General features: G+C 45.1%; 1 protein-coding gene across 3 annotated transcripts in view; it reads right to left on the bottom strand.

Moving 5' to 3' along the window:
* Positions 1-15,199, bottom strand: part of atg9b (autophagy related 9B) — a 72,301-nt gene that overhangs the window by 49,691 nt on the left and 7,411 nt on the right. For all 3 annotated transcript variants that reach the window (XM_080194787.1, XM_080194785.1, XM_080194786.1), the window contains exon 2: positions 7,523-7,672. In XM_080194787.1, coding sequence (XP_080050913.1) covers positions 7,523-7,634 — 112 coding nt within the window. In that variant the 5' untranslated portion in view covers positions 7,635-7,672. The remainder of the gene's footprint in view (positions 1-7,522; positions 7,673-15,199) is intronic.

The following is a 15,199-nucleotide window of genomic DNA, read 5'->3' as shown; positions in this document are numbered from 1 at the left end:
GTACATGGGATTTAGTAAGATAGAAGATTATAGATAAGTCTAGTAGGTAGGGATATATTCGGCGCAACTTGTGGGCCGAAGGGCCTGTTTGTACTGTAGTTTTTTTATGATTTTCTATGTTCTAAAATTCCAGTGGCTGTGTCCTAATTCACACCAAGTCTCACTCACCCAGCACCTCTCTGCTCACTGAACTATACTGAACTGGCTATAATTTAATCTTCAAATTCTCATCATTGTTTTCAAATCTCCCCATGGCTTTAGCCTTCCCCATTTCTGAATCTCCTCTAACCCCTACAACCCTCAGAGCTCTGCCTTCCTCCAGTTCTAGCCTCTTGCACATCTGCAATTCTCACCACTTCAATGATCACGCCCTCAGCAAATTTAGTAACCTTACCTTCAGCCCCTTCATCCAAGTCATTTACTTAAATCTTGGATACTAATATCACCCCACCCAAGACACAAGAACATAAGGAATTGGAACAGGAGTAGGCCATTTGGACCGTCAAGCTTGATGTTCATTAAGATCATGCCTTATCTCCTGCCTCAATTTAATGCATGTACACAGCCTCCTCCTAAAGGGAACTTAGGGATGGACAATAAATGCTGGCCTTGCCAGCAACGCACAAATCCCATGAACAAATATGGAACAATTTAAGAAAGAGAGAAAGTTCTAGACTAACGAGTGTTATCAGGAAAAGTATAGAGTTGTGTGTAAGGACCGGATGAGGGAACACTTTGGAAATTATTAGAGAGCGCCACCAGGGATTTGAAAAGTAGGTCATCCTGATGAACTTGAATGATTTTTTGAAGAGGTGACTGAAGTAGTGGACAGAATGCATTTAATAAAATCCCTCAAAGACTGCTATCTAAAGCTGAAACCTACAGAACTGAAGGTAAATTAATACACTGGTCAAGAAACTGACTAAGCAGCTGCATGTGGAGATGCTGGCGTTGGACTGGGGTAAACACAGTAAAAAATCTCAACACCAGGTTAAAGTCCAACAGGTTTGGAGCGCTGCTCTTTCTTCAGGTTAGTGGGAATTCTGTTCACAAACAGGTCATATAAAGACACAAACTCAATTTACAAAATAATAGTTGGAATGCGAGTCTTTACAGGTAACGAGTCTTAAAAAGGTACAGACAATGTGAGTGGAGAGGGGGTTAAGCACAGGTTAGAGATGTGTATTGTCTCCAGACAGGACAGTTAATGAGATTTTGCAAGCCCAGGCAAGTCATGGGGGTTACAGATAGTGCGACATGAACCCAAGTTGGGACTTCTTACTGTGTTTACCCCAGTCCAGTGCCAGCATCTCCACATCAAGTCTACCATCAACATTGCAAACTGCCGGCTCCAAGTGGAGAGGATCTCCAAGAAGATCGCGCATATTGACAAAGACATCAAGTTTCTACAAAGATGCAAGAAAACAGACAAGATACCAAAAGGACTACAAATCACGAACCCACACAGGTCAACCTATAACACAGATTACACTGAGAGACTTTGCTGTTATATCTCTCTCACACTCCTCAACCACCTCATACACCAGCTCTACAGCAAACACCACATCCTGGAAACCAAGATAGAATCCATATTCTCAACTTGCGCTCAGGATGCAGACCAGCTGCGAAACTCTGCCTTTGGACTCATGGAGAACAATCACTGTAACAACAATATGACGATATCAACAAGTTCCATCCCACCATCAGACTCACCATGGGCCACTCTCCGGAATCGGTTGCATTCTTGGACACATGCATCTCCATCAAGGACGATCACCTCAGTACTTCACTATACTGCAAGCCCACAGATAACCTCACGATGCTCCACTTCTCCAGCTTCCACCCTAAACACCTTAAAGAAGATGTTCCCTACGGACAAGCCCTCCGTATACACAGGATCTGCTCAGATGAGGAGGATCACAACAGACACCTCCAGACGCTGAAAGATGCCCTCATAAGAACAGGATATAAGAACATAAGAAATAGGAGCAGGAGTAGGCCATCTAGCCCTTCGAGCCTGCCCCGCCATTCAATAAGATCATGGCTGATCTGAAGTGGCTCAGTTCCACTTTCCCGCTTTCTCCCCATGACCCTTAATTCCCTTGCCTACCAAAAACCTATCTACCCGTGTCTTAAATTTATTTAGCCTCCACCACTTCAACGGGCAGAGAATCACCACCCTTTGAGTGAAGAAGTTCCTCCTCAACTCTGTTCTAAACTGCCCCCCCCCCCCCCCCCCCCCCCCACCCCGGCTTATCTTGAGGCTGTGCCCTCTAGTCCTGCTGTCCTTTCTGAGCGGGAAGAACCTCTCCACCTCTATTCGGATTGGCGGATGGTGACTAGTGGAGTGCCCCAGGGGTCGGTGCTGGGGCCTCAGCTATTTACCATTTATATAGATGATCTGGAGGAGGGGACCGAGTGCAGGGTGTCAAAATTTGCTGATGACACCAAAATTGGTGGAAAGGCAAATTGTGCGGAGGATGGTGAGAGTCTACAGAAGGATCTAGATAGGCTGGGCGAATGGGCCAGGAAATGGCAAATGGAATTTAATGTTGGCAAGTGCGAGGTGGTCCACTTTGGTAGGAAGGATTATTACTTACGTGGAGAAAAACTGCAGCAGGCGACGGTGCAGAAGGACCTCGGGGTCCTTGTGCATGAGTCGCAAAAACCCAGCTTGCAGGTGCAGCAGGTGGTCAGGAAGGCGAATGGGATGCTGGCCTTCATAGCGAGGGGGATTGAATATAAAAGTAGGGAGGTCTTGCTGCGGCTGTATAGGGCATTGGTGAGGCCGCAGCTGGAGTACTGTGTGCAGTTTTGGGCGCCGTACTTACGCAAGGATATTTTGGCCTTGGAGGGAGTGCAGAGGAGGTTTACTAGGCTGATACCGGAGTTGAGGGAGTTGAGCTATGAGGAGAGGCTGAATAAATTAGGCGTGTACTCGTTAGAGTTTAGAAGAATGAGGGGAGATCTCATTGAGACGTATAAGATGATGAATGGGATGGATAGGATAGAGGTGGAGAGACTCTTCCCGCTCAGAAAGGATAGTAGGACTAGGGGGCACAGCCTCAAGATAAAGGGGGGGCGGTTTAGAACGGAGTTGAGGAGGAACTTCTTCACTCAAAGGGTGGTGAATCTCTGGAATTCTCTGCCCGTTGAAGTGGTGGAGGCTACCTCGCTAAATATTTTTAAGACGCGGGTTGATGGGTTTTTGATAAGAGAGGGGATTAAGGGTTATGGGGAGAGGGTGGGAATGTGGAACTGAGCCACGACAGATCAGCCATGATCTTATTGAATGGCAGGGCAGGCTCGAAGGGCTAGTTGGCCTACTCCTGCTCCTATTTCTTATGTTCTTATGTTCTATCCATCCCTTTCATCATCTTATACGTCTCAATAAGATCCCCCCTCATCCTTCTAAACTCTAACGAGTACAAGCCCAGTCTATTCAGCCTCTCCTCATAGCTCAACCCCCTCAACTCCGGTATCAGCCTAATGAACCTCCTCTGCACTCCCTCCAAGGCCAAAATATCCTTGTGCAAGTGCGGCAACCAAAACTGCACACAGTACTCCAGCTCCGGCCTCACCAGCGCCCTGTACAGTTGCAGCAAGACCTCCCCACTTTTATATTCAATCCCCCTTGCTATGAAGGCCAGCATCCCATTTGCCTTCCTGACCACTTGTAGGCTGGGTTTTTGCAACTCATGCACAAGGACCCCTAAGTCCCTCTGCACCGAAGCATGCTGCAGCTTTTCGCCCTGTAAGTAGTAGTCCTTCCTACTAATATTCCTGCCAAAGTGGTAACCTCACACTTGCCAATATGGTATTCCATCTGCCAGGTCCTCGCCCACTCACTCAGCCTATCTAGATCCCTCTGCAGACTTTCTACATCCTCCGCACAATTTGCTGTTCCACTTATCTTTGTGTCATCAGCAAATTTCGACACCTTACACTCAGCTCCCTCCTCCAGATCATCTATATGGCACTCGACTCATCAATCGGCAGTTCTGACGCGCCACAGCACAAAACCGCACCGACCTCCTCAGATGACAAACACAGGACACAGCGGACAGAGTACCCTTCATCATCCAGTACTTCTCTGGAACAGAGAGGCTACGACGTCTTCTCCGGAGCCTTCAACATGTCATCGACGAAGACGAACATCTCACCAAGGCCATTCTCACACCCCCACTCCTCGCTTCAAACAACCACACAACCTCAAACAGAGCAACTCAAACAGCAACCTCTGCGAGATGTGCTGGATCATCGACATGGACGCCATCATCGCACAAGAGAACACCATCCACCAGGTACACGGTGCAGCTCGGCCAACATTGTCTACCTGATAGGCTGCAGGAAAGGATGTCCTGAGGCATAGTACACTGGGGAGACCATGCAGACACCATGATAACGGATGAATGAACACCGATCGACAATCACTGGCAAGAGTGTTCTCTTGCTGTTGGGGAACACTTCAGTGGTCACGGGCATTTGGCGTGATCTTCGGATAAGCATTCTCCAAGGCGGCCTTCATGACACACGACAGCGCAGAGTTGCTGAGCAGAGACCAATAGCCAAGTTCCACACGAGGACGGCCTCAACTGGGATCCTGGGTTCACGTCACACTATCTGTAACCCCCATTACTTGCCTGGGTTTGCAAAATCTCACTAACTATCCTGTCTGGAATCAATACACACCTCTTTAACCTGTGCTTAATCCTCTCTCCACTCACATTGTCTGCACCTTTGCAGGAATAATGGATGTGTAGAGTATAGGGCTGATGGTAGGACTCTGAATAGTGTGGATGAACAGAGGGATCTAGGTGTATGTGTATATAGATCCCTGAAAGCTGGGAATCAAGTAGACAGGGTTGTTAGGAAGGCATACGGTGTCTTGGCGTTTATTGGTAGGGGGATTGAATTTAGGAGCCGCAGCGTCATGTTGCAACTGTACAAAACTCTGGTGCGTCCACACTTGGAGTATTGTGTGCAGTTCTGGTCCCCACATTATAGGAAGGATGTGGAGGCTTTGGAGAGGGTGCAGAGGAGGTTTACCAGGATGTTGCCTGGTATGGAGGGGAGGTCCTATGAGGAGAGACTGAAGGATTTGAGGTTGTTTTCGTTAGAAAGAAGGCGGCTGCGAGGGGACCTTATTGAAACATATAAGATGATTAGAGGTTTGGATAGGGTGGACAGTGATAGCCTTTTTCCTCGGATGGAGAAAGCTAGCACGAGGGGGCATAGCTTTAAATTAATGGGTGGTAGTTATAGGACGGATGTCAGGGGTAGGTTCTTTACCCAGAGGGTGGTGAGGGATTGGAATGCCCTACCTGCTGCAGTTGTGGATGCGCCTAGTTTGGGGGCGTTTAAGAGATCCGTGGATAGGTTTATGGATGGAAAGGGTTTGAACATAAGAAATTTACAAGCGGTTACAACAGCCCTCTGATTTTCCTCAGTTGTAATAAGAGTGGTGGCGTTAAAAGAACAAGCTGGGTTAACATTTAAACAACAATTTCTGGCAATTCACAAGGAATTTAATAATCAACGTGGAGGATTGGTCGTGAAATTTCCACGGGTATGAGTTGGGTCAGTTTATTGGTCTTTAGCCCTTTGTGCAGCGACAATTTTACCAGAGTTCAAACATTGACTGTGGATGGACAGTTTGGGAGTGAGCAAAACCAATCTTAAGCAGGGCGTTTTCTGCACGTTCAAGTCCATTTCCCTGAGCAATGGTGATTTCTAGGTTCTGATTTTTTTTTATATATACAATATAAAAACAAAGTGCTAGAAAATCTCAGGTCCTCTATGGAGAGAAAAACAGTGAATGTTCTGAGTTCAATATGACTCTTAAGAATTTTTTTTGTTTCATTAGGTATTTATACAAGGCAAAATCGGCAGCTGCCATATTTTCTAGATACTGTTCCTTTGCACAGGGTCTCAGCTCATGTTCACACTATGAGGCCGGGTTCACTTCCTCATGAAGTTCTTCTCCAGGGCTGCAGGTGTCCGCTGAATGGAATGAATATTGCGTTTGACGCGATCTTCTACTGACGACGTTGCTGTGCTTTGTAGCTTCATTTTGTGGAGAAATCTTCCTTCTCTAGTATCATTTCTTTCCCGTTCCCGCTCCTTTTCCTCTTCCTCTTTGTATTGTCTAATGTTACATTGGTTTAGGTTAGAGGGTCATTGTTTTTTAACTGGTCGGTGCAACATTGTGGGCCGAAGGGCCTGTTCTGTGCTGTAATGTTCTATGTTCTATTAAGACTTGATTACCTGTAAAGACTCACATTCCAACCATTATTTTGTAACTTGAGTTTGTGTCTGTATATGCCCTGTTTGTGAACAGAACTCCCTGATGAAGAAGCAGCACTCTGAAAGCTAGTGGCTTTTGTTACAAAATAAACCTGTTGGACTTTAACCTGGTGTTGTGAGACTTCTTTCTGAGCAGCAGAAGACAGAGAGTAGGTACTCCAGTTGGCAGGATAGTTGTGATACACAGGAATCTCTGAGGGCCTCAATACTGACCATATTTATCAATGAATTAGGGAATGGGATAGAAAGCCAAAAAACACAATTTGCCCATGACACAAAGGTTAGTAGTATTGGAAACACAAAGTAGTGATATTGAGGAATTAAGTGAAAAGTAAATAATAGCAAATAGATTCCACTGTAAGAAAACATGAGATCATCCACTTTGAATCTTTACAAGAACAGAACAGGATATTTTCCAAATTATCAAAAACCGGAAATAATGGGAGCCTTAAGAGATTTGGGAGTCCGGGTACATAGATTATTAAAATGTAATGATCCGATACAGAAAAGAATAAAAAAGACTACTAGAATGTTGGGCTGGAATAGGAAAGGATAAGAGTCATGCTTCACAGCATCATACAATGTTTACAGTTCAGCACAAGTTAGACCACACTCCAGAATCACAATCTTTACAGTGCCGGAGGCCAATCAGCCCATCAAGTTGACACTGGTTCCACGAGAAAACATTCTACCCAGTCTCACACTCCCGCCTTGTCTCCTTAATCTTGCACGTTCTCTCCTTTCAGATAACAACCTTCTCCCTTTTGAACTCTTTGATCAAACAATCAAAATTGCGCTATTGTGTCCAAAGATATTCAGGTCAGGGGAATTAGTGGGGTAAATATGTGGGGTTACAGGGTTAGGGCCTGGGGAAAATGCTCTGCAGAAGAGTTCATGCAGACTTAAATGGGCCAAATGGTCTTCTGCACCGTAAGGATTCTATAAATCTGTCTCCACCGCCCTCTCAAAGTTCATTCCAGACTCTAATTACCCATTTGCATACATACAGACTTGTGCACAAAGATGCACTCACCAGACAGAGACACACTCACCAATTGAAGCAAATGTGTGATTTATAAAAGAACTAAAATGACCGTCAAATATTTAAATGGAATGCAGGAGATAGTTAAGAAGGTGAAGTAGTGTTAACATGAAGTAATATTGACACTAATTAGCAGGGAGAGGTAGAATTGCAAGTCAGAATTAGGCTCTGTACCTTTCAGTCCCTCTGGAACATGTACCAACAGGTCTTCACCTGGTGGGGAATCCTCCTCGTAATCCTCTGCCCCCAGTCGCTGGTACTCCTGGTAAGTTTCAAACCTTGCCATTTTATATCATATTCCTTGAATCTGACCTGCAGGGATAACTAAAACAACAAGAACAGGATTAGAATGTGCTGCACATGGAGTAGGAATGGAGAGCCCCAGTCATTGCAGCATTAAATTGACCTATTCAGAGACGATGTCACCCTTGAATCGTGAGACAGGCGACAATAAGTTTGCTACATCAGTACTACACACTTGACCCGCATATCGCAGGATACACGGGGTGGAATGTTCAAGGAAGTGCAGGGCTCCAAAGTGCAGGATTTACTTCCTTCTCTTTCTTTTATTGCTGTGGTCCTGACGCCCTGTCCACGCACCCGGTCCAGGTGGGACTTTGTGCAAGTCCAGGAATATTCCTGCAAAAGGAAGAGGGACCAAAAAATCCAGAGCTCTTTGGATGATGAAAGGGATTGTGGTAAGACCATAAGACCACATGGCATTGGAACAGAAGTAAGTGACTCAGCCCATCAAGTTTGCTCCACCATTCCATAAGATTCACGGCTGATCTGAAATTATAATCCTTAACTCCACTTTCCCATCACCTTATCCCCATAACCCCGGATTTCTTAACTGATTAAATATCTGTCCATCTCAGCCTTGAACATATTCAATGGCCCAGTCTCTACAGCCCTCTGCAGTAAAGAATTCCACAGATTCACTCTCCTCGGAGAAGAAATTTCTCATCTGTCTTAAACAGATTATGCCCTCTGGTCCCACTTCAGGTCTTGAACAGCAGGTTAGGTGTAAGGATTCGCATTTTAATCAGTAATCTCTAAACTGTCTGTGCTTTATATGCTCTGTCTGAGGCCAGAACTCTCCATTCACCTGACGAAGAGGGTAACCCCTCGAAAGCTTGTGAGAATATTATCAAATAAATAGGTTGGACTAAAACCTGGTGTTGTCAGACTTTTTACCCAGATTCTCCCACAAGGGGAAACACCTCAGAACCCACCTTAGCAAGCTCCCTTAGAATCCTACCTGTCTCAATGTGGTTGCCTCTCATTCTTCTTAAATGCAATGAGTACAGGTCTAAGCTATTCAACCACTCCTTGTAAAGAGATTAAGATAAAGTAGTAAAAGCTTTAGACATGTCAGGTGAATAATGCAATGGAGAACCAGGCTGAACATAGAAGGTTGAGAAGGGAAGTGAAATAGGAAATAAGGGTAAAGACCAGCACATAGTATGTAGGAAATCCAAACGTCTTCTACATGCACGTAAATAGCAAAAATGTGACAAGAGAGGAGTAGGGTTGATCAGGGACCAAAAAGAGGATGTTCACGTGGAGTCGGGATATGGCTGAGGTAGTAAAGAAATGCTTTGCATATGTCTTTCCCAAGGAAGAATATGCTGTCAGCTCATGGCAGAAGACAAGATAGTTTAGAAATCTGATGAATTTAAGATTGGGAAGAAAGTGATACTGAATGGGCTGCCAGCATGAAAACTGGATGAGACGCATCCAACAATATTGAGGAAATTGCAGAGGCACTAGCCATAATTTTTTAGTCTTAAAAAGTTTACAAGTTTATTTATTAGTCATAAGTAAGGCTTACTTTAACACTGCAATGAAGTTACTGTGAAATTCCCCTGGCCGCCACACTCCGCGCCTGTAGAGGTCAATGCACCTAACCAACACGTCTTTCAGACTGTGGGAGGAAACCCACGCAGACACGGGGAGAACTTGCAGTGACCCAAGCCAGGAACTGAATCCAAGTCCCTGGCGCTATGAGGCAGCCATGCTAACTACTGTGTCGACCCACTTCAGGATGGTGCTAAAGGACAGAAGAAGTGCAAAATCATGTCCTCGTTCAAAAAGGGGTGTAAAGATAAGCCCAACAACCACAGGGCAGTGGGGTTAACTTTAGTGGTGGAGAAAATTTTAGAAATTGCGAATCAGAACAGAATTAAAATTCACATGGACAAATGCAGCTTAAATTAAGGAAATCCAGCGTAGGGCAAATTGTGTTTAACTAATCTGCTGGACTTCTTTGGAGAGGTAACAGAAAGGGTTGGTGAGGGTAATGCTGCTGATGTAACGTAGTGCAGCAGAACAAACAACAGGCCTGTCAGCTGAACATTGCCATGCGGAAAATGTTAGATGTTATGGCAGGGCAATCAAAGTAATCAGGCAGAGTCAACATGACTTTGTGAAAGGGAAATCAAGCACAACCAATTTATTGGGGTTCTTTGAAGGAATCATGTGCTGTAGATAGAGGGGAACCAGTGGATGCACTGTACCTGGATTTCCAGTACGCATTTGATAAGTTGCCATATCAAAGGTCATTGCAGAAAATAAAAGCACATGGCATGGGGTATAGAATATAAGAGCTGGAGTCTAATGTTGCAGTTGTACAGAACGTTGGTTAGGCCACATGTGGAGTACTGCGTACAGTTCTGGTCGCCTTACTACCGGAAGGACGTGAAGACTCTGGAGAGAGTGCAGAGGAGGTTTACCAGGATGTTGCCTGGTATGGAAGGACTGGGGTATGAGGAAAGATTGAAGAAATTGGGGCTCTTTTCCCTTGAAAGACGTTGACTGAGGGGGGATCTAATAAAGGTATATAAGATTATGAAGGGTATAGATAGAGTAAACAGAGGTAAGCTATTTCCTATAATAGAGACACGTAGGACAAGGGGCCATGGACTTAAGGTGAGGGGGGAGCGGTACAACACAGATATTAGAGGGAGGTTTTTCACACAGAGGGTAGTGGGGGTATGGAATGCTCTGCCAAGTAAGGTGGTGGAGGCAAACAAGCTAGAGTCCTTTAAGAATAACTTAGACAGGCACATGACTGAGTTGGAGATGGATGGATATAGGAGAACCTTTTAAATAAGGGTCATTAGCATTGGGGCGTCCCTGGTAATGTAAATGGGTATAGTATGATAATAATGTTTTTTCTCTTTTCATTCACAGGTTTTAAGTGGGTCCACCTCATGTCCAACGAGGGGCATACACGCGATGGGTCGTACTGGGGCTGCTCTTGGTTGTTCGAGATTGGCCTAGTGCTTCATGTCGTTAGCGTGTGCCTAAACTGGACAAGATACTGGGCAAGACGACAGCTCAGTGACTATTGCTCATTGCTGTGCAGACACATGGATTTGGGCTGGTGTCTGTGGGAGTTTGCGCATTCTCCCCGTGCTTGCGTGGGTTTTCTCCGGGTGCTCCGGTTTCCTCCCACACCCCAAAGATGTGCTGTTAGGCTGACTGGCAGGAATAAATTGTCCCTAAATCAGTTTCCCTCAATCTGGATGGCCATAAAACATTAGGTCATGGGTAGAGAGGTGGACTGGTGGTGTTGAGATGGCGGCATGGGCTCGTTGGGCCGAAGGGCCTGTTTCCCGGGCTGATTTTGTTCTTTGGGGTAACATTTCGGCATGAGTAGAGGATTGGCTGGCTAACATAACAAGAAACTGAGAATAGGCATAGAATTCCGACAGTGCAAGAGGCCATTTGGCCCACCGAATCTCCACCGACTTTGACAGTATCTTATCCAGGCCCTCTTCCTCCACCCTATCCCTGTAGCCTCATGCATCTATGATGGTTAATCTACCTACACAACTTTTTGGACACTAAGGGGCAATTTAGCATTGCTGATCCATCTAACCTGCACATCTTTGTATTGTGGGAGGAAACCAGAGCACCCAAAGGAAACCCATGCAGACACAGGGAGAACATGCAAACTCCACACAGGCATCATCCAAGGCCAGAATCGAACCAGAGTCTCTGGCGCTGTGAGGCAGCAGTGTTAACTATAACTTGATCAATTGGGCCAATGGGCTGAGGAATGGCAGATGGAGTTTAATTTAGACAAGTGCAAGATGATGCATTTTGGGAGACTGAACCAGGGCAGGACTTACTCAGTAAATGGTAGGACGTTGGGGAAAGTTATAGAACAGAGACATCTGGGGGGAAAAGTTCATAGCTCCTTGAAAGTGGAGTCACAGGTGGACAGAGTGGTGAAAAAAGCTTTCAGCATGCTTGGTTTCATTGGTCAGAACATTGTATACAGGAGTTGGGACGTCTTGCTGAAGTTGTACAATACATTGATAAGGCCAAACTTGGAATGCTGTGTGCAATTCTGGTCACATTTTATAGAAAGGATATTATTAAACGAGAAAGAGTGCAGAAAAGATTTATTAGGATGCTTCCAGGACTTGACGGATTGAGTTATGAGGAGAGGCTGGACAGACTGGGGCTTTTTTTTCTCTGAAGCATAGGAGGCTGAGGGATGATCTTATAGAGGTCTATAAAATAGTGAGGGACACAGATCAGCTAGGTAGACAATACCTTTCCCTAAAGATAGGGAAGTCTAAAACTAGAAGGCATAGGTTTAAGGTGAGAGGGGAGAGATACAAAAGTGTCCAGAGGGGTAATTTTTTCCACACAGAGAGTGGAGGGTGTCTGGAACAAGCTGCGAGAGGTAGTAGTAGAAGAGGCGGATACAACTTTGATTTTTAAAAAGCATTCCGATAGTTACATGGGTATGATGGGCATAGAGGGATATGGGCCAAAAACAGGCAATTGGGATTAGGTTTCTTAAAAAAAAAAGGGGGCAGCATGGACAAGTTGGGCTTAAGGGTCTGTTTCCATGCTCTGACTCTGACTGTAAATGGGTCATTTTCTGATTGGCAAGTTGTAAAAAATGGTGTGCCACAGGGATCAGTGATAGGACCTTAACCGTTTGCAATTAATATAAATGACTTGGATAAAGGGGCTAAGATATGGTTGCTAAATTTACTAATGTTATAAAGATAGGTAGGAAAGTAAGTTGTGAACAGGACAGAAGGTTACACAGGGATAGGTTAAGTGGATGGGAAAAAATCTGGCAAATGGAGAGTAATGTGAGCAAATGTGAAATTGCCCATTGTGGCAGGAGAAATAAAAAGTTTATTATCTAAATGGTGAGAGATTGCAGAGCTCCGAGAAGCAGAGGGATCTGGGTGCCCTAGTGCATGAATCACAAATATAGATGAAGATTTTGGTGAAGATGCAGGAGTTTTTAATGGATTGATTAGCATTGGGAGACCGGGTGAATTTATCCAATGTTGTGGATCATCTCAGCTGCTGTGATGCAATTTGCCACAGCTGTCAAAATGTAAACAGAGTTTTCAGAGCAGGTTGTTGGGTGTGTGAGATGAAAGCTCTTCTTTCTTTAGCTTTGTTGTTAGAGTTTCAACGAGGAAGGGAAAAGCCTCAGGGAAGAGCTATATAATGTTGAGTTGACAGAGGTTTGCGTTCTAGCGAGTGTTCTTCATTTCTTATCTAGGACTCCCCAAGTCACCTTCAGCTTGACCCAAACCCTCCTAGACTTCAGGGCTATTTCCTAAAATGCAAAAAGATAATGAGGAATTCTTTAGCATAAACAATAATTAATGTTGGAACATTTGACATCACTGCTCCATTTCATCACATTCACACCAAAGGGAACACAACACTGTCCGCAAATCGGCACCGACATGCTGTCCAAGGGTAGGCATCGAGGGAGGGCCACATTGTCCATGGGTTGCCGTACTGTGAGAGTGAGCGCAGAGGGAGTGCTGCGCTATGCAGGAGCAGTGTGGGGGGAGCATTGTGCTGCTAAGGGCTGTGGCATTGAGGGGCAAGACAGTGGAAGCATGCCCTGTCAGAGTTGCTTCTTTTTGAGGAAGATGCTAGATATTCAACATTCAGGATGCTCAGCACTCTGACTGGATGGATGAAAACTATTCCATTGTCTATTCCAGGAGGGAAGATTTCCTGCCAACTTCAACCTTGGTGACTCAACACCTTCAAAAGAAGGTAACCTGCTCCTATCTTTAATCTACTGATTGTGGGATCTTGATATGCAAATTGATTGCCCCTTTTCTCCTACACAAGTGACTGCATTTTAAAAGTAATGAGTTGACTGGGAAGTTTTTGTGATATCATGAGAACACTGCTGCTCAGGACTATTACAGCTTTGGTAAATAGCCACAGAATACAAAACTACAATGATAGAATTTACAGCTCAAAAACAGGTCGCTTCAGCCCAAATAGAGGAGAAAGGAGGCAACAGAACAATATCTTGATAGGGCAAGATGTAAAGGGGTGGGACATGACTTGTGGAGGAGCCTATACACCCAGTACAGACTTGGTTAGCAAAATGATCTGTTTGTACAAGTGCTGGAAAAACCCACCAGGTCCGACAGCATCTGTGGAGAGAGGCACAAATCTGCTTTGATTGTCACATGTATTAGTATACAGTGAAAAGTGTTGTCTCTTGTGCGCAATACAAAGCATACATCCATAGAGGAGGAAATGAGAATGCAGAATGTAGTGTTACAATCATAGCTAGGGTGTAGAGAAAGATCAACTTACTGCAAGGAACATAGAATATTACAGCGCAGAACAGGCCCTTCGGCCCACGATGTTGCGCCGACCAGTTAAAAAACAATGACCCTCTAACCTAAACCAAACCCTTTCCATCCATAAACCTATCCACGGATCTCTTAAACGCCCCCAAACTAGGCGCATTTACAACTGCAGCAGGTAGGGCATTCCAATCCCTCACCACCCTCTGGGTAAAGAACCTACCCCTGACATCTGTCCTATAACTACCACCCCTTAATTTAAAGCTATGCCCCCTCGTGCTAGCTTTCTCCATCTGAGGAAAAAGGCTATCATTGTCCACCCTATCCAAACCTCTAATCATCTTATATGTTTCAATAAGGTCCCCTCGCAGCCACCTTCTTTCTAATGAAAACAACCTCAAGTCCTTCAGTCTCTCCTCATAGGACCTCCCCTCCATACCAGGCAACACCCTGGTAAACCTCCTCTGCACCCTCTCCATAGCCTCCACATCCTTCCTATAATGTGGGGACCAGAACTGCACACAATACTCCCAAGTGTGGACGCACCAGAGTTTTGTACAGTTGCAACATGATGCTGCGGCTCCTAAATTCAATCCCCCTACCAATAAACGCCAAGACACCGTATGCCTTCCTAACAACCCTATCTACTTGATTCCCAACTTTCAGGGATCTATATACACATACACCTAGATCCCTCTGTTCATCCACACTATTCAGAGTCCTACCGTCAGCCCTATACTCTACACATCCATTATTCCTGCCAAAGTGAATTACCTCACACTTTTCCGCATTAAACTCCATCCTCCACCTCTCGGCCCAGCTCTGCAACTTGTCCAAGTCTCCCTGTAGACTAAGACACCCTTCCTCACTATCTACCACACCTCCGACTTTGGTGTCATCAGCGAATTTACTAATCCACCCAACTATACCCTCATCCAGATCATTAATAAAAATTACAAACATAGAACATTACAGCGCAGAACAGGCCCTTCGGCCCACGATGTTGCGCCGACCAGTTAAAAAACAATGACCCTCTAACCTAAACCAAACCCTTACCATCCATAAACCTATCCACGGATCTCTTAAACGCCCCCAAACTAGGTGCATTTACAACTGCAAGGAAGGTTCATTCGAAAGTCTGATAGCAGCAGGGAAGAAGCTATCCTTGAGTCGTTGGTACGTGACCTCACAACTTCTGCATCTTTTTCCTGATGCAAGATGGTAGAAGAGAGAATGTCTG

Source organism: Carcharhinus amblyrhynchos, chromosome 8, assembly GCF_965287045.1.
Source record: "Carcharhinus amblyrhynchos chromosome 8, sCarAmb.v2.hapA, whole genome shotgun sequence".
Taxonomy (NCBI): domain Eukaryota; kingdom Metazoa; phylum Chordata; class Chondrichthyes; order Carcharhiniformes; family Carcharhinidae; genus Carcharhinus; species Carcharhinus amblyrhynchos.
Note: the sequence above shows the minus strand (reverse complement) of the source record. Positions and strands in the feature narration are given on the sequence as shown.